The following is a 25497-nucleotide window of genomic DNA, read 5'->3' as shown; positions in this document are numbered from 1 at the left end:
GTCAGACACAGCTGGAATCAAAGAGGATGACAAGCTCTATCTAGATTTGAATCTATAGCAATATCATTCCAGTCACCACAGCACACTACACAGCTAGCCGCTAACCTGACAGACTGACACAGTCAGACACAGCTGGAATCAAAGGGGATGACAAGCTCTATCTAGATATGAAACTATTGCAATATTATTCCAGTCATCTGTAATCATCTGAACCCTGTTAAATCTTGCACAGGAGCTGATATCCTTGCTATCAATTATATTCTGAGTAATTGCTTCATTACCAGAGTAATTATGCCTATTTCTCCAATCATCAACTTGACAGGGGTGTACATCCACAGACATGGTGTGTCTGTGTGTGTTTGGCCACTGGGGTGATGTGTTGTGTGTGCTCTGCTGTAGCCTTTGTGTGACAGAGATGAGTTTGTAGAGTCCACAACAGATCCACACAGATATATTTCTATATATGGTCTGGTCTAGATGTGTGTGTTGAAGATGTTGTAGCGTGTGATCCCTATAGTGTGTGCGTGTGTAGGGGACGGGCATATAACCCTTTTACATAGTCTGCTGCACTTTTGTGGGTTTGTGTGCGTCTCTTTGCCTGAGGCCTTTTAAGTTTAAAGTGCTGGTTTCATACTAGTATTACTCAGTGCTTGACTTGGGCCCGAGCTTACCTGAGCGGAATACAGCTTGAGTTCCGGTTCCTCTTATAAAATATTAAATCAAAAAGTATTGTGGAGCTCCTGCACCTAAATATAAACAGTACCGGCACCCAAAATGAGTACCGGCACCTATTTCAGTCAAGCACTGCTATTACGATCAATTATGTCATATTGTGTCTACGGCTACTACACACAGACCACAAGGGGTGGGAGGTTGCCTAGCGGTTAAGAGTGTTGGGCCAGTAACCGAAAGGTTGCTGGTTCAAATCCCCAAGCTGACTAGGTGAAAAATCTGTCTGTGCCCTTGAGCAAGGCACTTAATCATAATTGCGCCTGTAAGTCACTCTGGATAAGAGTGTCTGCTAAAACGCAAGGGAGATTCAGCGCTGAAATGGTGGCCAGTCAGACCACGGGATCAGATCCTATTAGCAACATATAAAACCAGTATTACTTTGTAATAACTGTGTTCAACCATGTAGTGTGTCTAAAGCCTGACTGATTCGATTTGTTTTTTGAAATAATGAGAACTTGTATAAATAAATAAATATTATTGGAAATATTGAAAAATAAGAAGTTTCCATGGTGATGGACCCTGATGCAGAGTGGGGCCATGGAGTGACTCATCCAGCAGATGAAGATAATTTGATTGACAGTGAGACACTTGCATTCACATAATGTGGAATTCAGGTCTTACTGTCACTGATTTTTAATGTAAATATACTTACAATAATAAAAATGTCTTAAACTCTTCACAATATAGAAATAAGAAATCACGTGTAATAAAAAAATTTGCATTTAGAAATATTTGATACTGGAAAAATTTCATTAAATAAATGTGATTCAATTTCATTAAATAAATGTGATTCATAAATCACAAACAATGGTAAAACTCTTATGAGCATCATTTATAAAAAGGTTTGGGCTCCCTCTGTTGGAGAGAAAATATTGATAATGAACATACATGTAGTGGGAATAATAACAATGACAGCAGCAATTTACCCGCTGGCACAATGTGCAAAATGTAATGCATGTTGACACAGCATTCAATCATGTATACTTTACTTTGCATAATTTGTACCAATTCAAAAGCAACGTGTATAATACATGGTTGTACACCCTAAACTCCGCTAGGGACTGTTGTGCACACACACACCCACTCTATTGCGGAAGGAAGTCAGAAGGGAGGTTACAGTTGGAACTCCAGGTTACGGCTCTCCAAAAAGGCAAATTTTACCTGTTTCCAAACTAAAGTTTTGTGTTGGCGTCAACAAATCTATAAATAATAAAGGTAAACCGTCTAACAGAACGGAAGAGTGTCTCTGGACAACTGTCAGCGTATAAAAAGGAGTATTTTGAAGAAAGCGAAAGTAAACTTTACGCGTTATCTGAAGGGGCCTGCAGAGCGGACAGCGACACCATGGCTGAATGTGCTTGGAATGAGGAAATGTCAGAGGGTCCATTCTTCCTTCAGGAGGACCTGACCTGTCCGGTGTGTAAAGATCTTTACCGGGAGCCCGTGCTTCTTTCCTGCAGCCACAGCTTCTGCAAGGAGTGCTTGGAGCAATGCTGGAAGGTGCCGGGGCAGAAGTGTCCCGTGTGCAGGAAGAGCTGCGACGGCGAGCAACCAATCTCCAACCGGGCGCTGATGGCCGCCACCGAGTCCTTTCAGAAAGAGAAGGGCTGGCGGGGACGGAACGCAATCAGTAACGTGTCTCTTTGTAACCTGCACCGTTTGGAGCTTCAACTTTACTGCGTAAAGGACGAGGAGCCGGTGTGCGTCGACTGTGTCCCTCTACATCGGACTCACGAGCTGCTGCCACTCAACATGGGGGCGCCGTTTTGTAAGGTGAGAGTGAGGAGATTCGATTATCTGGGCCGGGTTTCCCCGGTGGGAGGTGTCTTGTTTTGTACGCTTTGTACAAAATAATAAAATGCAGGACGACAGGATATTTATAAACGTACCTCTTTATTAACTAGCTATAACGTGCATGTCCATGTGTCTCTGGCCATGATCATCTTAGAATGACCTCACCACCTGGGTGGTCTTAACCAATCATTGCACAGTATGATGCATCCAATTACAATTCAGTATGGTGACACATATGAATATTACATCCCCCTTCTTTAAAAAAAAAAGAAAAAATATGTGGAACAATAAAGCGTTTCTTTTGAATATATGCTCTGTAGTTTGAACTCGAGGTAAGTAACCATTTAAACTGCACCAACTGCATCAACATAACAGACAAACAATGATTCAGCATATTGTTATTTTTAGAACAAATATTTCTCAGCAACTCAGCTTTTCACTGTAGCAATGACATCTCAACATATCAAACAAATACAATACCAAAGCATTTCAAGTTAACTTTCAATAACAAGTTTACAGTCTGGAAACTCTTTTAGGGCAGCGATCCGCCTACACCCTTTGACATTTCACAGGTCTAGGACAGCTCTAGGCTTGACCTCTCTTCCTGACCTTGTGTGATATGAAGCTGAGCATGCTTCTGTGTCAGTCAACAGTTCTTGTGGTGTTGCAGGTAAGTATGGTGTATGTTGTGTTGTGTCTGTGTTTAGTCCATCCCGTTCTCTTTCAGGGGAACAGTTCATCTCGTCAGTGTGTTGTTCTTTTTGTGTTCAGTAGGTGACGACGATTGCGGCGGTACACCGCTCCTTCTGCGGTGCGAACGTGATATGAACGTTCAGTGTCAGCTGGTTGGATGACGACTGCTGGCTTCCAGTAGCCATGCTCCTGGATTCTAACTGACTCTCCGTCGTTCAGTGGTGGCAGTGGTCTGGCTGACCTGTCGTAGTATCGCTTTTGCTGTTGCTGTCTCTGTGCACGTTTTGCATGCACTTCCTTGTAGCTGACGACCTCAGGTTGCAGCTGCTGGTTGGTGCTGGGGAGGATTGAGCGAAGTCTGCGGCTCATCAACAGCTGGGCTGGTGATTTGAAGTTGTCAACTGGAGTGTTGCGGTATTCAAGGAGACTGAGGTAGGGGTCTCTCTTGTCTGCTTTTGCTTTGTCCATGAGTGATTTAGCGATCTGCACAGATTTTTCAGCAAGGCCATTACTTTGAGGGTAATGTGGGCTTGTGGTGACGTGTGTGAACTCCCCATGCTTTTGTGAAGGATTCAAACTCATTTGATTTGTAACAGGGCCCATTGTCAGATATTAAAGTCTCTACAATGCCATGCCTGGCAAAGGCTGCTTTCAGCTTGTGTATCACAGCTGCAGATGTGGTGCTGTGAAGCTTGTCGAGTTCAAAGTATCTGCTGTAGTAGTCCACTGTTATAATGTAGTCCTCGTTGTTCCACGTGAACAGATCGGTTGCCACGACCTGCCAGGGTCGGTCTGGGATACGGTGAGGGTAACATTGGCTCTTTGGTGTTCGAGGGGCGTCGTTCAAGACACGTGGGGCATTTACCAACCATGTCCTCTATTTGTTTGCACATTCCGGGCCAAAACAAAATGTCCCGTGCTCTCTGTTTGCACTTTTCCATGCCCATGTGTCCAGCATGGATCTTTGTCAAAATCTCTTCTCTGAGACTGGTAGGAATGATGATTTTCTCTCCTTTGAAAATGATTCCGTTGATCTGTGATAGTTCGTCACGATGGTTCCAGAACTCTGAGACGCTCTGAGGGCATTTTCTCCTCTCCTCAGGCCATCCTGACTGTATGACTTTCCTCAGCTGTGTGAGTTGTGTGTCTTTTTCTGTTTCTGCTCGGATCTCCTTCAGTTTTGTGTCACTAACTGGTAAGTTGCTGTACACAGTTTGCACCTGCATGTCCATGCCTTCACTGAGGCTGCTGTCCTTGTAGGTAAGAAACTTCCTGGAGAGTGTGTCTGCGACAGGGATGTCTTTGCCTGGACGGTGAGTGATTGTGAAGTCGTATTTTTGTAGTTGAAGGATCATTCTCTGTAGCCTTGGCGGGGCTGCGGCTAACGGTTTCCTCATGATTGACTCGAGGGGCTTGTGGTCTGATTCCACAATGACTTGTCGTCCATAGACATACTGATGGAAACGCTTACATCCGAACAGAATGGCGTACAGCTCCTTTTCGATTTGAGCGTAGTTGATTTCACAGTCTGTGAGAGATTTGGAAGCGTAGCCGATGGGTTTTCCTTCTTGCAGTAGCACTGCCCCTAGTCCATACTTTGACGCGTCCACCTGGAGTCTGAGCTCTTTGTTGGGGTCGTAGTAGGCAAGGATTGGTCCTGGTTCTCTCGTGATCAAGTCTTTCACTTTCTGGAAAGCGATGTCGTGTTGGTTGTCCCAGAGGAACTCACTGGACTGCTTTAGCAGCTGACGCAGGGGTGCATTAGCATTGGAGAGGCTGGGTGCGAACTTGGCTAAGTAGTTGACCATGCCAAGCACTGTTTCCAGCTCTGCGCGGTTCTTTGGTGGCTCCATTTCCTTTATGGCTGAGATCTTCTGCGGATCTGGCTTGATTCCATTCGCTGTGAGAAGATGCCCGAAGTAGCTGACCTCTGTAGCGCCGACTGTGCTCTTCTCGGGGTTGAGCCGGACTCCTCTCTCGCGGGACCTTTGCAGCATCGCGCTGAGGTTTCTGTCGTGTTCCTCTTTGGTTCGACCATAGACAAGGATGTCAGTCCACAATTGCCACGACTCCGTCGAGGCCTTCGTACACCTCGTCGATCTTTCGCTGAAACTCGTCTTGGGCTGAGATAATCCCAAAAGGCAGGCGACGGAACCTGTAGCGTCCAAACGGTGTGTTGAACGTTGTGAGCTTAGATGACTCTTCTGTGAGCTTGATAGCCCAGTAGCCTGATCTGGCGTCCATGACACTGAAGTAGCGTGCGCCCGCTAGCTTGTGTGTGATGCCATCTAGCGTCGGTAAGGGGTAATGGGGGCGTTTGATAGCCTTGTTCAAGTCTCTTGGGTCGAGACATACTCTGAGCTTGCCTGTCCGTGGTTTCTCCACCACCACTAACGCGTTGACCCAATCCGTCGGTTCTGTAACCTTGGTGACGATGTCAGATTGCTCCATGCTCTCCAACTCTTTCTTCAGACGGGCGCGGAGAGCAAGTGGAATCTTTCTCGGTGGGTAGATCACAGGGGTTGCGTCTGGGTTAAGGTGAATGGTACATTCTCCTGGGAATAGTCCTATTCCTGTAAAAACATCAGCAAACTCCTCCATGACATTCTCTATCTCTACTGGTGCTGTCACTGATAAAACTAGCTTGATAAGGTCCATGTCTAAACATGCTTTAAGACCTAGCACTGCAGGTGCTCGAGTGTCAACAACGTAAAAGTCCAACATCATGTCCCTTTCCTTGTATTTGCATTTGAGAGTGCATGTGCCTTTTACTGGGAGCTGTTCACCACCATAACCAGTCAGTCTGCGCGTGGTGGGCTGTAGCTCACACTCAGATGTCAAGCTTCTGTACTTACTCAGAGGAATAATGTTTACTTGTGCACCAGTGTCTAGTTTGAATTTTAGCTCTGTGCCTTGTCTTCCTATCTCAATGTCAGCAAAGGCTTGCTCTGTCTCTGATATCTGACTTTTCTGTGTCACTGAATCAATAAACAGTTCATCAGCATTTGACTCTTTGATTGACATTTCATCTTCACTCACTGTATGTACTGTTTTTCCACGGTAAACTCTGCACACTTTTGCAAAAGTGATTCCATTTTCCACATTTAGTACACTGTTTGCCTTTAGCTGGGCAATTCCCCTGTTCGCCATGCACTTTGTATCCACAATATCCACATGTTTTGGGGGCGTTTGGAGTCTGTGTCGCTCTGTTTTGGAGTTCTGTCTGTCTCCGTTCTGAAACATGCTCTCTGGGCACTGGAGGTGTGCTTTGATGTCTGCCTGACTGCGTGCACTGCTTGTTCACGTGATGCGCTCATGCTGCCGCCTGGAAATGGTTTTCATCTGAACCTGTGCTAGCTCGTGAGATCTGGCTATGTCGATAGCTTTGTCCAGCGTTAACTCTGATCCAACATTCAAAAGTTTCTCTCTCACTCGCGGTGATTGTATTCCAAATACAATACGGTCCCTGACCATCTCATCCTTGTTTGCATAATCACAGTCTTTCACAAGCAGACGCAGCTCAGTGACAAACTGTTCAAACGATTCACTAGCGCCTTGTACTTTCTCATGGAATTTGTACCTAGCGAAAATTGTATTGGTCTTTGGCAAAACATATGCTTCAAAACGATCGTAGTATGTTTTCAGTACCTTTGATTCAGCCTCGGTAAGTGTCCATGTGTTGTAAATGTCTCTCCCTTTTTCACCGATCCAGAGGAGCAGGTAGCTGCACTTTTCCTCTTCTCCTCTTTCCTTCAGAGGACCTCGTGAACATCAGCTCCACATGCTGTTTGAACTTACGCCATGCATCGGGTAGATTTGTAGACCCCCAATCCATTCGGAGGTGAAGGAACTCCAGCAAAATCCATCTTTTAGTCCTTTTACTCTGACACCATGTCTTGTTTTGTACGCTTTGTACAAAATAATAAAATGCAGGACGACAGGATATTTATAAACGTACCTCTTTATTAACTAGCTATAACGTGCATGTCCATGTGTCTCTGGCCATGATCATCTTAGAATGACCTCACCACCTGGGTGGTCTTAACCAATCATTGCACAGTATGATGCATCCAATTACAATTCAGTATGGTGACACATATGAATATTACAGGAGGAGGTTGTGGGCGGGTGAAAAGTGATTGCATTCGTTTTGGACCGGTTTGCCTCCCGGGCTTGAGCCAGGTGCCACGTTCTGGCCGACGCCGAAGTCGGCTCAAAACAAAAATTGACATAGGTTAAGCACGTGGAGTAATTAATAGGATGCTGTGTTTTGACATACAAAGTGATTGCTTTTGATAAAAAAACGCTTTATCTGCCTTCCCAATGAAAACTATTTTGAAAATTATAACATTTATTTTATGGAAAATAGATGTTGTATGCACCATGCTGCCTTGTTGACAACATGACAAAGCGCTGCAGATTACTGTTCATTTGAGAAGGGCGCTACTCCCTCACCGCTTTGGCCCTTCATAGGATGTTTGAAGTCAGATACAAATCTGATTCCTGGGCATGCGACTTGTGTCTGAACTGCTGTGGCTAGCCAAAAGTGACTCGTTTTGAAAGTTGGATCATCTTAACCTTTGAGGCTTTAAAAGTGTTATTACACTATGATTTTGAACATTCAAATCACCTGGGAAACGTCCATGGCAGGCCTTCTTCTTCTTCAAGATTGTATTGGCGGACTACATCCAAAAGGCATATTGTCGCCACCTACTGGGTGGGGTAGAACTGAGAACGAAAATTAATAAATAATAATAATAATAATACAAAATAAAACACTCATATTATTCTCAAAAAACAAAACAAAAGTCAATGTACTCCTTCACTTAGTCAAATGTACTCCGATCCCTACACAGGTTCTGGGGCCTGAGAGGGGGAAGCATCTTCAGACATTATTCCCTGCAATGTTTCAGATGTGAAATCCTGGTGATCTAAGAAACTTTTAGCCGCTTTCACAATGATTTCCAGTTTCTTTGATTTTTTTTGGTGTTAGTTTGTCCTGTACAATTAAACACCTGCACAATGAACGCAACAAAATCAACCTTCACGATCAGTGTTTCATGATCTCTCAACTGACTGACATCCACAGACTGTTGGGTATCCACTGCCATAGCTTCATCATCTCTACTCACTGCTTCGACAATTTTCACTGACTCTGAATAAGGGACCTTCTCAACAGCCCTGATCCTTGCTACTTCATCCTCCTTCACCCTAACAGGGCACTCAGGGAACTCTGGAACGTGATTCCCATCACAATGGCAACATTGTGCATCCTCAGACTCGTCATCAATTATATTCCGTTTGCAAACACTTGACACATGGCCAAACTTTTTACATTTATGACATTGAAGTTGCTTTTGTACATAAGCTCGCACCACATATCTCATATAGCCCAGCTTTACATGGGTTGGGAGAAATTCTTCATCTTCAATAACACAGAAAGGCTTTCCTCCTTTCCATTCACAGTGTGGGTTAAGCAACATGAATCAACTATTCCTGGCATGTACATGAAAAACCATGAAGCCTCAATAGCCATAGAGATGCCAGATATGACACCTTTTATTGGTGACCTACTCCGATAATCATAGCATTCCACTTCATAGATTGATAATTTGTGCTTTCTCCTTTTGTTCTGTTGACACACATGAAATCAACATCATACCACTCCTGGTCAATCTGACTCCACTTCTCCCAATGCATACTTCACCATCTTTGTGACCGCAAACGGGTTTCCCCAAAAAACATCCTTGCTCATGAATCACACTCCAACAAGGAATGAGGCGTTATCATACCGAAGCTTATCTTGATTTACAACTTTAGCCCTTTTAGCTCCATTCTTAGAGGATATTAGTGAAATACTGAAATATCTATCTTCACTCGTACCAACAGAATCAAGCGTTGCTTCTGCTTCCGCCATTGCTCTCCCACCCCAAGTTAGTGCTTATAGCAATAAAACTTTCCCGGCAGGCATTGTTGTCTCCTTAGCTTGCTACATAACTTCTGAGTGATAGGAACCACGAGCACCACCACCAATCAGCCTACACCACTGTGGCCACACCTGTCGTTACTATGACAACTAGCGTAGCCATGTCAGCAAATGACTGCTGTCTGAACACACACATCTGATTTGGTCACTTGTAACTTGCTGTTTGGACAGTCAGCATTCCAAAACTGATTTTAAAAACAAAACTGATTTCAGCATTAAGGCCTGCAGTGTAAACAACGCTTTATTGCCCCGAGTCCCCCCTTAGTCAACACCCAATTGCTTAGGACCTGAAACAATACTGCAAATAAGTTGATGTATGTTTTTTATTATCTGGTAGTCACTAGATCACAAACTAATATGGATATTAATTGTGTTTTATGTGTTCTATTGCAGGAAGAACTGACCATTAAAGTCAACATATTGGAGGAGAAAGTGGAGTCCTTCAAGAGAATGAAAAAGAAATGCTCTAACACAGTCGATTTCATAAAGGTACTATAATATTGTATCTGCTTGACCTGCTGACATCTACACAGTAGGACCTAACCATTACCATGACTAATGCCCATGTGTCAATGTCATGTGGACAAATCTTGGTGAAGGTTTTGTGTAAGATAATGGGATTTGTTAGAACTCTTTGATGCCCTCACTAGTTATATCTAGATGTGTGTGCCCTATCCAGAGCCCAACAGTTTGATGTTCATCATACTGTCATTTGTTCTGTAATGAGATATGTGAACCAACCTGTTTGACTGGTTATGAGTATGGACAAGCTGAGAGTCCTTGAGCCTCCAGAAAGAATGGGAAATAAACAGAATAGTTGACTGTAGATCAAACCTAGGGCCTGGAGTCCTAACAAGGAAAAACTCCAGGAAAGCCTCTAGATGAAACTATAATTATAGTCTATAGATGAGTAATGTTGTATGAGATATGAATGACGAGAGGTATGTCAGTATCATTACAGAACATCACTCTTCCTCCAACCTCTCTCGTACCCAGAGCCAGGCCGAACAGGCAGAGAAGCAGATCAAGGCAGAGTTTGAGAGGCTCCATCAGGTGCTGTGTGTAGAGGAGGCTGCCAGGCTGAAGGCCCTGGCAGACGAGGAGGAGGACAAGAGATCCAGTATGGAGGACAGGATCAACTCCTTGACCCATGACATCGCTGCCCTCACTAAGCTGGTTCAAACAGTGAAGAGGGAGATGGGGACAGAGGATTTAACCTTCTTGAAGGTAAGCAGGAGGGGTCCCATGGGGGGGGGTCTCCCTCTCTCATAGGGGTGGGGTCTCCCTCTCTCATCCTAACTGTACATTGTCACTGTGCATGACAGTGAGACATTTTTGAACGGATGCATTTGTCGATCTTATTCACAATGAACTAATGGATTCAATTGTGTTGTTATTTTTCAGAACTTCCCAGCCTTAAAGAAAAAGTAAGTACAGTAACATCCTATCAGTTGCCCTACAGTTCATGTACCCTCCCTCTAATATCATGGTCATCTTCTATGATGGCATGTTTTCACAGAGCCCAGTGGCCTCGTGAAGACCCCCAGAATCCTTCAGATGCTCTCCTGAACATGGCCAAGCACGTGGGCTCTCTGGGCTACAGCATTTGGAAGAGCATGCAGGCTCACGTCACATGCAGTGAGTACATGTACTAAAGGACAAGGGGTTAGGTTAGGGTTATAACTTGATACATAAGTTATGACACACAATACAATGGGTGTGGATGGCTATATAACGTGTAAGGGGTCAATGTTTTGAATGAAGGAGGAAACACTTTGAGCAACAGTTACGCTTCAATCATAATGTTTTGTAACACATCTCTCTCTCTCTCTCCAGTCCCAGTGGTGATGGACCCTAACACGGCCTCTCCCTGGCTCTCCCTGTCCCCAGACCTGGCCAGCGTACGGGACAGCCCAGAGCGGCAGTCCCTCCCGGACAACCCCGAGCGCTTCGACCCCTGTGTCTTCGTCCTTGGAGCTGAGGGCTTCCGCTCCGGCAAGCACCGCTGGGAGGTCCATGTCGGAGACAACCCAAAGTGGATCCTGGGAGTCTGTAAGGAGTCTGTGGCTCGCAAGAGGAAGTTCACCGTGTCCACAGACAGGGGCGTGTGGACCATCGGGCTGAGCAAAGGGGTGTACAACGCCCTGACGGGCAAACGCACAGTGCTGGCCGTGGAGAGGCGGCCGGAGAGGATCCGGGTCAAGCTAAACATGGATAAGGGGGAGGTGTCATTTTGGGACGCAGGCAACGGTGGGAAGCACCTGTGCACCTTCACACACGAGTTTACAGAGAGAGTGTTCCCCATATTTGGTCCTGGGCTCCACAGCACCCCGATGGAGGTTAACCCGGCCAAGGTGACCATTCATACTGCCTGACAGGGCAGTGTGACAGTCACTACAGAGTGCTAAGAGTCTGGTTCAATAGCTGATAGGCAGTAGTAGTACTCACTTATATAGAGGTCACATGTTATAGAAGGCAGCCTAACATGGATGTGTATATACAGTATATATATATATATATATATATATGTGTCTAGGGAGTCTATGTAGGGTCAGTGCAAGATGGAGTCAGTGCGGGTAGTTCGGGTACCATTCATTTACTAATTAGTCTATGCCAAATTGTCTTAGTCTTTGTACAAGCCTATTCTATATGATGCTTAATTTGCTCATCTAATGTAAAAAAAAAAATCTAATAAGGCACATGATTGCATATTTTCTTGACAGTGTTGTATGATATTATAGTGACTTGATGTAATGTTTCAAATAAAAATCTAAGTGACAATTTGATCATATGACATGAAATAATGCATTATGATAATTTCTTACTTTTCATTGTCTTAGGTTTGAGTGAATGCCGAAGTGTTTTGCTCTCAATCAAATTGATTTTATTTATATTATTCATTATTCATTCATTCTTTTCTTTTTTTTAACATACTATGGGAAACTAGAGTTTGTATTTTTATAGTCTGCCATAAAACCTTAAAGAAGAAGAAGAAGCAGCGCGTACAATGGAATATTTTTTGTTTTTGTTTCAATACCCCGTACAGTAGGTGGCGGCAATACACCAATAGGTGTAGTGTGCCATAAAACTTTAAAGAAGAGGAAGAGGAGCCTTTTGTGTGGGAGGCTGCCATATACAAAAACAACAAACATCACCTGGCGTCAGGCAATAAGCAAGTAACATTTCACGCTGGCTGGTGTGCTAAGGCGTAAGAGCATACATTATGGCTAAATTATGAAGATGTGTCTGAAGCTGCGACAGACATATTTCATTATTATGATTTAGCTAACCATCATTGAATAGATGGCCAACGACTGCGCTTTTGTATCTGGAGTAAAGTTAGCTTGCTCGCTAACTGGCTAGCAGCCAACCAGTAAGCGCGAGCCCCTACGGAGGGTGGTCCGTGTCCTCCCGTGATTCCGGACGCCGGGGACTGGAGGCCAGTGCTGGATTCCGACGACCCTCTTTGGTAGCCATTGCTAGCTAACCTTAGCTATCTCACAAGCAGTTTTGCATTGTGTCGCTCACAACTCACTGACAATGTAAAATATCATGGGGACGGAGACACGGGATCTGGTGAGTATCACAAATGCATGGGAAGGTAAGCTAATGTAACGGTTCTAGGCTCTACTAGTGTGGTGATTGGTGTCGCTTTCAAGATAACAGCAAATCCGCTACGCTAGCTAACGTTCAATAGTCGCTTGCTGGCTATCTGGTTATAACTAACTAGCTACTAGCAACGTGCAAAGTTTGTATTTAGCTATTCTGTTAACGTTAGCCAACTAATGACATTACGTTAGCTAGCCATAGCAATAACAGGTAACGTTAGCTAGTTAGTTAGCGTTTGTCTGCGGATAGTTAGCATTGTTTTGATAGCTACTAGCTAGCTGCTCGCTCACCGTTTCCTGGCATTTAGCTATATATGCGTTTTTGTATTCTTTAAAATGATTTGCGAAACGTGATTCAATTGAGATGTTTGCTGATTAGTAAGCTAGAAACAGAGCAGCACCCATAGACAGAATAACTGCGATGATGATTCGCTATTAATATCTATCTAGAAAACGTATTAATTTATTAAAGTGTAACTAGGAACTATTTGAATATGTCGGAAATTTTAATAAATGAGATTTTGTCATATTGACAGAAGCCGAATCTTCTACAATGTGGGGGTGACACGTTGTCAGTTTACTATATAACCTCTGGCTCTGACTGTTGTCACTTTACAAAATGTGAATAATTAATTTACCTTTCTTAGAGACATAAATAATTGGATCAGTAGTAACACTAGTCTCATATGAAAAGCACATTCCTTAAGTTGTCACTGTGCCATGGACATAAATTAAATAATCTCTTCTCTACCTGCCAGCACACATTTTTTAGCTTGTTTGGTTACTGCTGTATGTGACTGCAATATATATTTGGCAGATTTTTGATTGCAAGTTATTGCCTAATGCCAATCGAGTTTTAGATATTTGACTCTGTGCATATGGTGCTGTAACAAGAATGCAACACTGATGTGACATATAGGCAAAACTAGAGCATCTTTCATCCTATGTTGAAATGTAACCTCTTTATAAAATATTTGTAGCAATGTAGTCCATCTCACTGAAGTTGCATTGCTTTTTTAACCATTTCTAGGTTCCCGGCTTGTGAGCAAGATAATCGGACAACCCCATCTTCTTCACCTTCTCCACTTATTCCAGGTGGGGGAGAGGATGGCCTCCCTCCTCCATGGCCCCCTGCTGGGGTTGCTGCTGGTGACTGTGGCCCCTGGGTGTTGGGCAGGAGACTGTAAGGGCCACAGACAGGTGCTGAGGGGCCCCCCAGGGTACGTCACAGATGGGCCAGGGAACTACTCTGTAAACGGGAACTGCGAGTGGCTCATCAAAGGTGAGTGAGACACTGGTGGGAAAACTGAGTGCTGTGATAAGTGTGTGTTGATAGATTAGTTGTCTTGGTTGATTGTCAGTTTAATGTGAATACATGGATCCCAAAGATATGCCAAGGAAATTCCTGTGTAGAGCAAATTAAGTAAACTCTAAATTATATCAGACTGACGTTTCTTTCCTGTATTCTCTCCAAGCCCCCAGCAGCAATTACCGTATCGTCCTGAACTTCACCTTCATGGAGACAGAATGCACCTACGATTACCTGTTCGTCTACGATGGAGACTCCTACCAGAGCCCCCTACTGGCCAGTCTGAGTGGCACCACCCTGCCGCAGCCCATAGAAGCCAAGTCTGGCAAGGTAACCACATCATTATCTATGGAAGGGGGAATTAGACATGTTCTGAGATGTCGGATATCAACCTCCGACTGCTGGGGATTTGAGTGGGGAAACTTTTCATACCAGCATTAAATGGATGGATGGATGGATTGATGGGTTTCTATGGCCTCAATTCATTTCAGCACACATAATTCAGAGTGACAGCTAGAGGTTTCTGACTCGACGGGCTGGATGGATTACAATATCATGAAAAAAATTAAATAAAGTTGTTAATTGCCCCCTTCACATCCTTTCTCTCTTCTCCTCCCTCCAGATGCTGCTCCACCTCTTCAGCGATGCCAACTACAACCTCCTGGGCTTCAATGCCACCTACTCGTTCTCTGTGTGCCCTGGAGCCTGCGGAGGTCACGGGCGCTGTGACACAGCCTCATCCCTGTGCCAGTGCCACCTGGGCTGGGGAGGAGCCGACTGCGCCACCCCTCTGTGTCCCCAGGCCTGCATCCTGCATGGCACCTGTGACAAGGTAAGAAGATGAAGGGAGACTTTATTATCCACATTGAAAACTGTGCAGTTTTTAGACAACATACAGACAACATGTTGGTTTATTACAGTGCAATAAAACAAAGGTTGGGATGAGTTAGGCGAGGATGGAAAGTGGACAGCCAACTGAGATGCTGGAGACAGCTAGCTGAGGGAACCTATGTACAAGGCTACCTAAGGAGTTAATTATTAAGCAGGGTATACATTTGAGTTCAAACACAGAAGGGGAAACCAGCACAGCAGCAACATAAATAGGGGTTGAATGACCCTCCTTTCCTTTACATATTGTAATATCGTTGATTGCTGATTTCTCTCACACTTTCTTTCTTTCTCCTTCTTTCTCTTCCTCTCTCAGAGAGGAGAGCGTTGTCTCTGCAGCTCGGACTTCCTGGGCCAGAGCTGTCAGTTGGGTCTCCGTGATGACAGTGGGGCGGGGCAGTGGTGGCAGGTGAGCGGGGGCGACCCCTACACTCCCCCCCGGACCGGCTCTGCTGGGGTCTACCTGTCCTCCACTGGAGCCATGTACCTGTTTGGAGGTGAGGGATAGAACACAACTGTTTGTTTATTTTTATATAGTGGTGGATCCCATTGTACATAAAAAAAAATATTTTACATGCCGAAGGTATACCAATACTGTATACTATTCAAATTCAGGTCTTGTTAGTCAGGATGTTAGGGTTGATTTGTTTTCACTTTATGTGCTGATTCATTGTCTAACTGGACCCGGTATCGACCCAGTCAGGAGTATTGTTTGGCTTGGTTAACATTAACCCAGTTTAGATGAGGCGAGTACACGGCTTCACAGAAGACCTTATTGCTGTTGGACAACTGTCTCTGCATAGTAAGCATTGTGGCTTTCAATACATGTCATGATGTAATAGGTTAACTGGTTCTGTATGGTTGGTGCTGTTTGATATTTCAGGGTTTGACTTGAACCGAGCTCTGGGGGACCTGGTTAAATACAACTTCAGCATGAACCAGTGGGAGAACAGATCTTATGGACACTCCCCAGTAAGTGCCTGCCCCATGCTTATAATATATATGCATGATATAATCTTAATACAAGATGTCAAAGACTGTTCTCTTTTAGTTATTCTTTCCTGTGTTTATCTTATGCTTTGATATTTTATTGAAGATCCCAGCAAAATTTGGATTTTCATTTATCTGACTTTCATTTAACTACATGTCCAGCCCTTATATTTAGCCTCACAATATTTTCAAGACAACCAGGGCTACAAGTAGAACACAAAACAATTTGACATAAACAGTTGCATTCATGAGTTATATTGACAAATGTCGATAAAAAAATAAGGTCCGCCAAAGCAAAAACCTGATAAAAAGGAATTTATATGAATGCTGTAAGTACAGAAATGGTTTGCTCATTGGGAAATTAAATATCCAACTAGTCAGTGACAACTGTTTGGTGTTTGTGACAGCAACTATGTGAGCTTATTACAGTATTATAGACACTATGTCCTGGGATTTCCTATGATCTTCTATGTAGAAGAACCCCTTACCTTCTAACGACTCTTGTGTAGCTTGTGAGTGTCATAGAGCAAAATATGTTACATGTGCATGTTCGTGTGAGTCTCAGCTTTTAATAGTTTGTAGCTCAAACCATTTGGACTCTACAGATGGTTTTGTATAAAAGACCCCTTCGGGATCCGCCATTGTCTCACAAACACCACTCTAGCTTCGCCCCCATTATTCACACAGACTAAAAGGGGTTAGTTAAAAACGCGCCGGCGATGCGGTGGGACTCATTGGACTAAACCAATGCTCCTAAACATTTCTCTTTCCCTCCCTCTCCTGTGAACCACTTTCTACATCTCTCCCTATCTTACTGTCTCACTCTCACCCCTCCTTTTTCTCTTTCTTCTTGTTCCCACTTCCTCTCATCCTTCCCTTTCTTCCTCCTGCCCACCCCATCCCAACTGTCATCTCTCTTCTCATCACCCCCCTCTTCCTCTCTTCTTTCTTTCCCCCCTCCCTCTGTCAGGCGGCTCGTCACTCCCACACAGCAGTTGAGTGGAAGGGGAACATGGTGATCTTCGGAGGAGAGCTCGCGAGCGCCGCTTTAGCCAGCGATGTCTGGATGTACCGCCCAATCCAGGATGACTGGCAGCAGCTCGGCCAATCCCATTTGCACGGGGCACCGAGAGTGGCCAACCATGCAGCAGCTGTAGTGGACAACTATCTCTACATATTTGGAGGTAAATTACTAATTGAAATGCAATGTTGTTACCTGAATTTGTAGAATATTTTTAAACTGCAAACATTACTTTATAGGTGTGTGTATATGCAGTGAAAACCTCTTGCAGAATATGTTCAAGTGCTGCAAAGAAAGACTTAGTTAAGCTGCATCTGTTGTGGGGATGTTGGAGGGGAGGGGGGGGTATGGAATGGACCACAGGAATTATTTGCTAGGATAATAATTGCTTGTCAATGAATTAAATGTAATACAATGGCAATCCGGGTTATATGTTAAAATCCTATGCTTGAACTGCCAGCGTTATTACGCATATTAATTGATAATGATGGAAAATAGGATATGCATAATTTTTTTAAAATAGTTATATATATAGAGGTGACAGCATTGGAAATGCTTTTGGTGGTTAATCTGCTTCTGTTTTGTGGGTGGCACTGTGTGCTGTTTTCGATGGATGGGTCCTGGCCTCTCGGGGCCTTAGGGATCCGGAGGGACGTGGGTGGGATGCTGATCACTGGGATGACGGCTCAACTTGGGATGGTGAGGGGCTTTAGCAGGGGAATTAGTGGAGAACAATTGAAGGGTTACTCTGTAGCAATGCAAATATCACAGTACAGCTATATGGACACTCAATCATTACGGTATTTTTTATTGGTACATTTACAAACATATATAATGATAAATAGACTTGAAACTTGTATCTCATTATGGTGTATGGTGAAATAAGTATAGCCAGTTATAATTGTAATGGCTTAGTTGATAATAACAAAAGAAAAACAATATTTACATGGCTCAAAGAGAAGGAATATAATATCTATTGTATACAGGAAACTCATTCAACAATTCGAGATGAAGTTGCGTGGAAAAAAGAATGGGGGGGGGGGGGGAATATACTTCTCCCATGGGCAAAGAAATTCAAAAGGGGTGATGATATTAATTAATAGTAATTTCGATCCGAATGTGCAAATTGTCCAAATAGATACGCAAGGTAGATGGATTATTTTAAATATGTTATTGGACCATAAACAGATATGGCTCATTAACCTTTACGTACCAAATAATGATGATCCTCAATTCTTTGACAATATATATAATAAATTATCAACCCTGCAAGCAATTCAAGACAATATTATTATGGTGGGGGATTATAATACTGTTTTAAATAGCTCAATGGACCGTAAAAGAAATCACACCACAAACAATCACCCACATGCTCTTAAGGAAATCGTGAACGTCATGGATACATTAGAACTAGTAGATATATGGAGGCTTAAATCTCCTGAGTGGCGCAGTGGTCTAAGGCACTGCATCGCAGTGTTAACTGTGCCACTAGATCCTGGTTCGAATCCAGGCTCTGTCACAGCCGGCCGTGACCGGGAGACTCATGGGCGGCGCACAATTGGCCCAGCGTCGTCCAGGGTAGGGGAGGGAATGGCCGGCAGGGATGTAGCTCAGTTGATAGAGCATGGTGTTTGCAACGCCAGGGTTGTGGGTTCGATTCCCACGGGGGGCCAGTATTTAAAAAAAAATGTATTCACTAACTGTAAGTCGCTCTGGATAAGAGCGTCTGCTAAATGACTAAAATGTAATGTAAAATGTTAAATATCCTGATCTAGTGAGATATACAGTGGGGGAAAAAAGTATTTAGTCAGCCACCAATTGTGCAAGTTCTCCCACTTAAAAGATGAGAGAGGCCTGTAATTTTCATCATAGGTACACGTCAACTATGACAGACAAATTGAGAAAAAAAACAACAGAAAATCACATTGTAGGATTTTTAATGAATTTATTTGCAAATTATGGTGGAAAATAAGTATTTGGTCACCTACAAACAAGCAAGATTTCTGGCTCTCACAGACCTGTAACTTCTTCTTTAAGAGGCTCCTGTAGACCTGCACCAGGCTGGGAAGACTGAATCTGCAATAGGTAAGCAGCTTGGTTTGAAGAAATCAACTGTGGGAGCAATTATTAGGAAATGGAAGACATACAAGACCACTGATAATCTCCCTCGATCTGGGGCTCCACGCAAGATCTCACCCCGTGGGGTCAAAATGATCACAAGAACGGTGAGCAAAAATCCCAGAACCACATGGGGGGACCTAGTGAATGACCTGCAGAGAGCTGGGACCAAAGTAACAAAGCCTACCATCAGTAACACACTACGCCGCCAGGGACTCAAATCCTGCAGTGCCAGACGTGTCCCCCTGCTTAAGCCAGTACATGTCCAGGCCCGTCTGAAGTTTGCTAGAGTGCATTTGGATGATCCAGAAGAGGATTGGGAGAATGTCATATGGTCAGATGAAACCAAAATAGAACTTTTTGGTAAAAACTCAACTCGTCGTGTTTGGAGGACAAAGAATGCTGAGTTTCATCCAAAGAACACCATACCTACTGTGAAGCATGGGGGTGGAAACATCATGCTTTGGGGCTGTTTTTCTGCAAAGGGACCAGGACGACTGATCCGTGTAAAGGAAAGAATGAATGGGGCCATGTATCGTGAGATTTTTGAGTGAAAACCTCCTTCCATCAGCAAGGGCATTGAAGATGAAACGTGGCTGGGTCTTTCAGCATGACAATGATCCCAAACACACTGCCCGGGCAACGAAGGAGTGGCTTCGTAAGAAGCATTTCAAGGTCCTGGAGTGGCCTAGCCAGTCTCCAGATCTCAACCCCATAGAAAATCTTTGGAGGAGTTGAAAGTCTGTGTTGCCCAGCGACAGCCCCAAAACATCACTGCTCTAGAGGAGATCTGCATGGAGGAATGGGCCAAAATACCAGCAACAGTGTGTGAAAACCTTGTGAAGACTTACAGAAAACGTTTGACCTGTGTCATTGCCAACAAAGGGTATACAGTGGGGAAAAAGAGTATTTAGTCAGCCACCAATTGTGCAAGTTCTCCCACTTAAAAAGATGAGAGAGGCCTGTAATTTTCATCATAGGTACACGTCAACTATGACAGACAAAATGAGAAAAAAAAATCCAGAAAATCACATTGTAGGATTTTTAATGAATTTATTTGCAAATTATGGTGGAAAATAAGTATTTGGTCAATAACAAAAGTTTCTCAATACTTGTTATATACCCTTTGTTGGCAATGACACAGGTCAAACGTTTTCTGTAAGTCTTCACAAGGTTTTCACACACTGTTGCTGGTATTTTTGCCCATTCCTCCATGCAGATCTCCTCTAGAGCAGTGATGTTTTGGGGCTGTCGCTGGGCAACACAGACTTTCAACTCCCTCCAAAGATTTTCTATGGGGTTGAGATCAGGAGACTGGCTAGGCCACTCCAGGACCTTGAAATGCTTCTTACGAAGCCACTCCTTCATTGCCCGGGCGGTGTGTTTGGGATCATTGTCATGCTGAAAGACCCAGCCACGTTTCATCTTCAATGCCCTTGCTGATGGAAGGAGGTTTTCACTCAAAATCTCACGATACATGGCCCCATTCATTCGTTCCTTTACACGGATCAGTCGTCCTGGTCCCTTTGCAGAAAAACAGCCCCAAAGCATGATGTTTCCACCCCCATGCTTCACAGTAGGTATGGTGTTCTTTGGATGCAACTCAGCATTCTTTGTCCTCCAAACACGACGAGTTGAGTTTTTACCAAAAAGTTCTATTTTGGTTTCATCTGACCATATGACATTCTCCCAATCCTCTTCTGGATCATCCAAATGCACTCTAGCAAACTTCAGACAGGCCTGGACATTTACTGGCTTAAGCAGGCGGACACGTCTTGCACTGCAGGATTTGAGTCCCTGGCGGCGTAGTGTGTTACTGATGGTAGGCTTTGTTACTTTGGTCCCAGCTCTCTGCAGGTCATTCACTAGGTCCCCCCCGTGTGGTTCTGGGATTTTTGCTCACCGTTCTTGTGATCATTTTGACCCTACGGGGTGAGATCTTGCGTGGAGCCCCAGATCGAGGGAGATTATCAGTGGTCTTGTATGTCTTCCATTTCCTAATAATTGCTCCCACAGTTGATTTCTTCAAACCAAGCTGCTTACCTATTGCAGATTCAGTCTTCCCAGCCTGGTGCAGGTCTACAATTTTGTTTCTGGTGTCCTTTGTCAGCTCTTTGGTCTTGGCCACAGTGGAGTTTGGAGTGTGACTGTTTGAGGTTGTGGACAGGTGTCTTTTATACTGATAACAAGTTCAAACAGATGCCATTAATACAGGTAATGAGTGGAGGACAGAGGAGCCTCTTAAAGAAGAAGTTACAGGTCTGTGAGAGCCAGAAATCTTGCTTGTTTGTAGGTGACCAAATACTTATTTTCCACCATAATTTGCAAATAAATTCATAAAAAATCCTACAATGTGATTTTCTGGATTTTTTTTCCTCAATTTGTCTTTCATAGTTGACGTGTACCTATGATGAAAATTACAGGCCTCTCTCATCTTTTTAAGTGGGAGAACTTGCACAAATAGTGGCTGACTAAATACTTTTTTGCCCCACTGTATAACAAAGTATTGAGAAACTTTTGTTATTGACCAAATACTTATTTTCCACCATAATTTGCAAATAAATTCATTCAAAATCCTACAATGTGATTTTCTGGATTATTTTTTCTCATTTTGTCTGTCATAGTTGACGTGTACCTATGATGAAAATTACAGGCCTCTCGCATCTTTTTAAGTGGGAGAACTTGCACAATTGGTGGCTGACTAAATACTTTTTATCCCCACTGTATATAGGTTGTATGTTGGGAGCTTTTGGAAAAGAGCACAGTTAGAAAGATATGGCATATAGAAGCAAACCGGATGGACATAAAGAAAATGATCGGAGAGGTTGAGAGTAGAAGAAGTTCAGGAGCAAAAAAAAAATATGGATGGATGGATGGATAGGCCGGAAGTAGAGGCCTGGGCATTGTTGTTCACTAATTTACTCCAAGTAGGGAAAGGATGGCGGGGTTGAAAAGTAATAAAGGGGAGTATATATATAAAAAACATGGGGGATTGGAAGTGATGCAGACAATTACATTGATAGAAGTTACAATCTATCTGCAATATTAAGCTGATCCATCCCCCAGGAAAAAAAAAATAAAGACCTAGTTAAGCTGCAGCTGGTGTGCCACGTCTTGCTCTTCATTGTAATCAGAGGGCTAATATAAATACTATGCATGCCAGTCTTTCTTGGCTAAGAGTTGAGGAGAGACTGACTGCATCACTTATTCTTTTTATAAGAAACATTAATGTGTTGAACATTTCAAATTGTTTTTGTAGTCAACTTACACAGAGCTTTGACACTTACCCCACTAGACATGCCACCAGGGGTCTTTTCACAGTCCCCAAATCCAGAACAAATTCAAGAAACTGTACAGTATTATATAGACATTATTGCATGGAACTCCCTTCCATCTCATATTGGCAAATAAACAGCAAACCTGGTTTCAAAAACAGATAAAGCAACACCTCTCCCCTATTTGACCTATATATTTTGTGTGTATTGATATGTAGGCTATGTGTGCTGTTTTTAAATCTATCTGGTTCTGTCCTTGAGCTGGGCCAATTGTGCCGGGCCAATCACGGCCGGATTGTGATACAGCCTGGAATCGAACCAGGGTCTGTAGTGACGCCTCTAGCACTGAGATGCAGTGCTTAGACCGCTGCGCCACTCGGGAGACCATTTACATACAGGACCAGTCAAAAGTTTGGACACACCTACTCATTCAAGGTTTTTTATTTATTTTTACTATTTTCTACATTGTAGAATAATAGTGAAGACATCAACACTATGAAATAATACATATGGAATCATGTAGTAACCAAAAAAGTGTTAAACAAATCAAAATATGTTTTTGATTCTTCAAAGTAGCCACCCTTTGCCTTGATGACAGCTTTGCACACTCTTGGCATTCTCTCAACCAGCTTCACCTGGAATGCGTTTCCAACAGTTGAAGGAGTTCCCACATATGCTGAGCAATTGTTGGCTGCTTTTCCTTCACTCTGCGGTCCAATTCATCCCAAACCATCTCAATTGGGTTGAGGTCAGGTGATTGTGGAGGTCATCTGATGCAGCACTCCATCACTCTCCTTCTTGGTCAAATAGCCCTTACACAGCCTGGAGGTGTGTTGGGTCATTGTCCTGTTGAAAAACAAATGATAGTCCCACTAAGCCCAAACCAGATGGGATGGCGTATCGCTGCAGAATGCTGTGGTAGCCATGCTGGTTAAGTGTGTCTTGAATTCTAAATAAATCACCCACAGTGTCACCAGCAAAGCACCCCCACGCCATCACACCACCTCCTCCATGCTTCACGCTGGGAACCACACATGCCACAGAGTAGGTGAACGGAGATCATCCGTTCACCTACTCTGCGTCTCACAAAGACACGGCAGTTGGAACCAAAAATCTCAAATTTGGACTCATCAGACCAAAAGGACAGATTTCCACCGGTCTAATGTCCATTGCTCGTGTTTCTTGGCCCAAGCAAATCTCTTGTTCTTATTGGTGTCCTTTAGTAGTGGTTTCTTTACAGCAATTTGACCATGAAGGTCTGATTCACACAGTCTCCTCTGAACAGTTGATGTTGAGATGTGTCTGTTACTTGAACTCTGTGAAGCATTTATTTGGGCTACGATTTCTGAGGCTGGTAACTCTAATGAACTTATCCTCTGCAGCAGAGGTAACTCTGGGTCTTCCTTTCCTGTGGCGGTCCTCATGAGAGCCAGTTTCATCATAGCGCTTGATGGTTTTTGCGACTGCACTTGAAGAAACTTTCAAAGTTCTTGAAATGTTCCGGATTGACTGACCTTCATGTCTTAAAGTAATGATGGACTGTCGTTTCTCTTTGCTTATTTGAGCTGTTCTTGCCATAATATGGACTTGGCCTTTTACCAAATAGGGCTATCTTCTGTATACCCACCCCTACCTTGTCACAATACAACTGATTGTCTCAAACGCATTAAGAAGGAAAGAAATTCCCCAAATTAACGTTTAACAAGGCACACCTGTTAATTGACATGAAGCTGGTTGAGAGAATGCCAGCAGTGTGCAAAGCTGTCATCAAGGCAAAGGGTGGCTACTTTGAAGAATCTCAAATATATTTTGATTTGTTTAACACTTTTTTGGTTACTACATGATTACATATGTGTTATTTCATAGTTTTGATGTCTTCACTATTATGCTACAATGTAGAAAATAGTAAAAAAATAAAGAAAAACACTAGAATGAGTAGGTGTGTCCAAACTTTTGACTGGCGCTATAAGTATTCAGACCCTTTGCTATGAGACTCAATTGAGCTCAGGTGGATCCTGTTTCCATTGATCATCCTTGAGGTGTTTCTACAACTTGATTGGAGTCCACCTGTGGTAAATTCAATTGATTGGACATGATTTGGAAAAGCACACACCTGTGCCTTTTTCTCCTCTCCACTCTTCAGGTCGTACGGAAGAGGACATGTTCTCGTCATCACTGTATCGGTTTGGTCTGCGGGGTTCTGGGGTGTGGGAAGCGGTGCAGCCCACCGGTGGGAAGCCCCCCGCCACAGCAGGTCACTCCATGGTGTTCCACCCCCCGTCCCGGGCCCTGCTGGTCTACGGGGGCCACAGGCCTACCACCGCCAGGTACAGTTGGAGGAGGGGATTGTGGGACTGTCTTGTGTTTATTATCCAAGTTAAAGTACACACTGAGAGTACACATTGAGTCGTGTGTGTGTGTTTAGTGCTATTTGGTCATGGAAGAACAGGTTCTCGCTAGGTTCTTGGCTTCTCCAAGGTTCAGTGTCCATGTGATTCCCAATACTGTTTGGTATCTGTTTGTGTCTCAGCAAGTCTCTGTGTGTTAATGTTTGGGAGTGTTTCTATAGTCTCTCAAATCATCTGCCTCCTTCCTGCCTCTCTCTCCCCCTCAGGTTCAGTGTACGTGTGAACTCCACGGATGTATTCCACGTGGACCGGAGGTTCTGGACCTCGTTCCGCTCCCGTTTCCCAGCCACAGGCCCCAGGGAGAGAGCCTTCCACTCAGCCACCGTCATCGGCAACTACATGGTGGTCTATGGTGAGGGGACATATGATAGAGATGGAGATGGTCATCACAGAGATTAAAGGATAGGGATGGAGACCTCCTGAATGGATTCATACAATTGTTTGCTGTCCAGCCGCTTTACCGTCTAATATCGCTCCTATTCTCCCTATTCCACCCCCCCCTCTCTCTCAGGGGGGAATGTGCACATCCACTACCAGGAGGAGAAGTGTTATGATGAGGGAATCTTCTTCTACCACCTGGGCTGTCACCAGTGGGTGTCTGCTGGGGAGAGCCTCCAGCACAGTGAGTCCCTACACACGCACACATTCTCACTTGCTCATACAGACATTCATGTT

General features: G+C 43.9%; 2 protein-coding genes across 6 annotated transcripts in view; both read left to right on the top strand.

Annotated features, from left to right (window-relative positions):
• The first annotated feature begins 1637 nt into the window (after positions 1 to 1637).
• trim35-28 (tripartite motif containing 35-28) lies at positions 1638 to 11991 on the top strand. Its single transcript, XM_041852451.2, has 6 exons — positions 1638 to 2505; positions 9599 to 9694; positions 10202 to 10432; positions 10610 to 10632; positions 10725 to 10843; positions 11042 to 11991. The coding sequence occupies exons 1-6, from the start codon at positions 2077 to 2079 to the stop codon at positions 11578 to 11580; spliced, it is 1437 nt and encodes a 478-aa protein (XP_041708385.2). The 5' UTR covers positions 1638 to 2076; the 3' UTR covers positions 11581 to 11991.
• Positions 11992 to 12322: 331 nt separating this feature from the next.
• The window catches only part of LOC121542864 (multiple epidermal growth factor-like domains protein 8), a 30372-nt gene continuing 17197 nt past the window's right edge, over positions 12323 to 25497 (top strand). For 2 of the 5 annotated variants that reach the window (XM_041852449.2, XM_045208614.1), the window contains exons 1-10: positions 12323 to 12806; positions 13844 to 14095; positions 14289 to 14452; positions 14745 to 14954; positions 15327 to 15507; positions 15894 to 15982; positions 16971 to 17184; positions 24558 to 24741; positions 25029 to 25174; positions 25334 to 25444. In XM_041852449.2, the coding sequence (XP_041708383.2) occupies positions 12758 to 12806; positions 13844 to 14095; positions 14289 to 14452; positions 14745 to 14954; positions 15327 to 15507; positions 15894 to 15982; positions 16971 to 17184; positions 24558 to 24741; positions 25029 to 25174; positions 25334 to 25444 (1600 nt within the window). In that variant the 5' untranslated portion in view covers positions 12323 to 12757. The remainder of the gene's footprint in view (positions 12807 to 13843; positions 14096 to 14288; positions 14453 to 14744; positions 14955 to 15326; positions 15508 to 15893; positions 15983 to 16970; positions 17185 to 24557; positions 24742 to 25028; positions 25175 to 25333; positions 25445 to 25497) is intronic. The other 3 variants (XM_045208615.1, XM_041852450.2, XM_045208616.1) reach the window with 3 other exon arrangements.

This window comes from Coregonus clupeaformis, chromosome 28, assembly GCF_020615455.1.
Source record: "Coregonus clupeaformis isolate EN_2021a chromosome 28, ASM2061545v1, whole genome shotgun sequence".
Lineage (NCBI taxonomy): Eukaryota > Metazoa > Chordata > Actinopteri > Salmoniformes > Salmonidae > Coregonus > Coregonus clupeaformis.
The sequence above is the reverse complement of the archived record's forward strand: the minus strand, read 5'-3'. Positions and strand labels throughout refer to the sequence as shown.

Excerpts from the sequence above, each read along its gene's own strand:
- trim35-28 (XM_041852451.2), top strand. The coding sequence starts at position 2,077 with ATGGCTGAATGTGCTTGGAATGAGGAAATGTCAGAGGGTCCATTCTTC. Across the intron at positions 2,506-9,598 it reads TGGGGGCGCCGTTTTGTAAG|GAAGAACTGACCATTAAAGT; the intron begins GTGAGAGTGAGG and ends GTTCTATTGCAG. Across the intron at positions 10,433-10,609 it reads AGGATTTAACCTTCTTGAAG|AACTTCCCAGCCTTAAAGAA; the intron begins GTAAGCAGGAGG and ends GTTATTTTTCAG.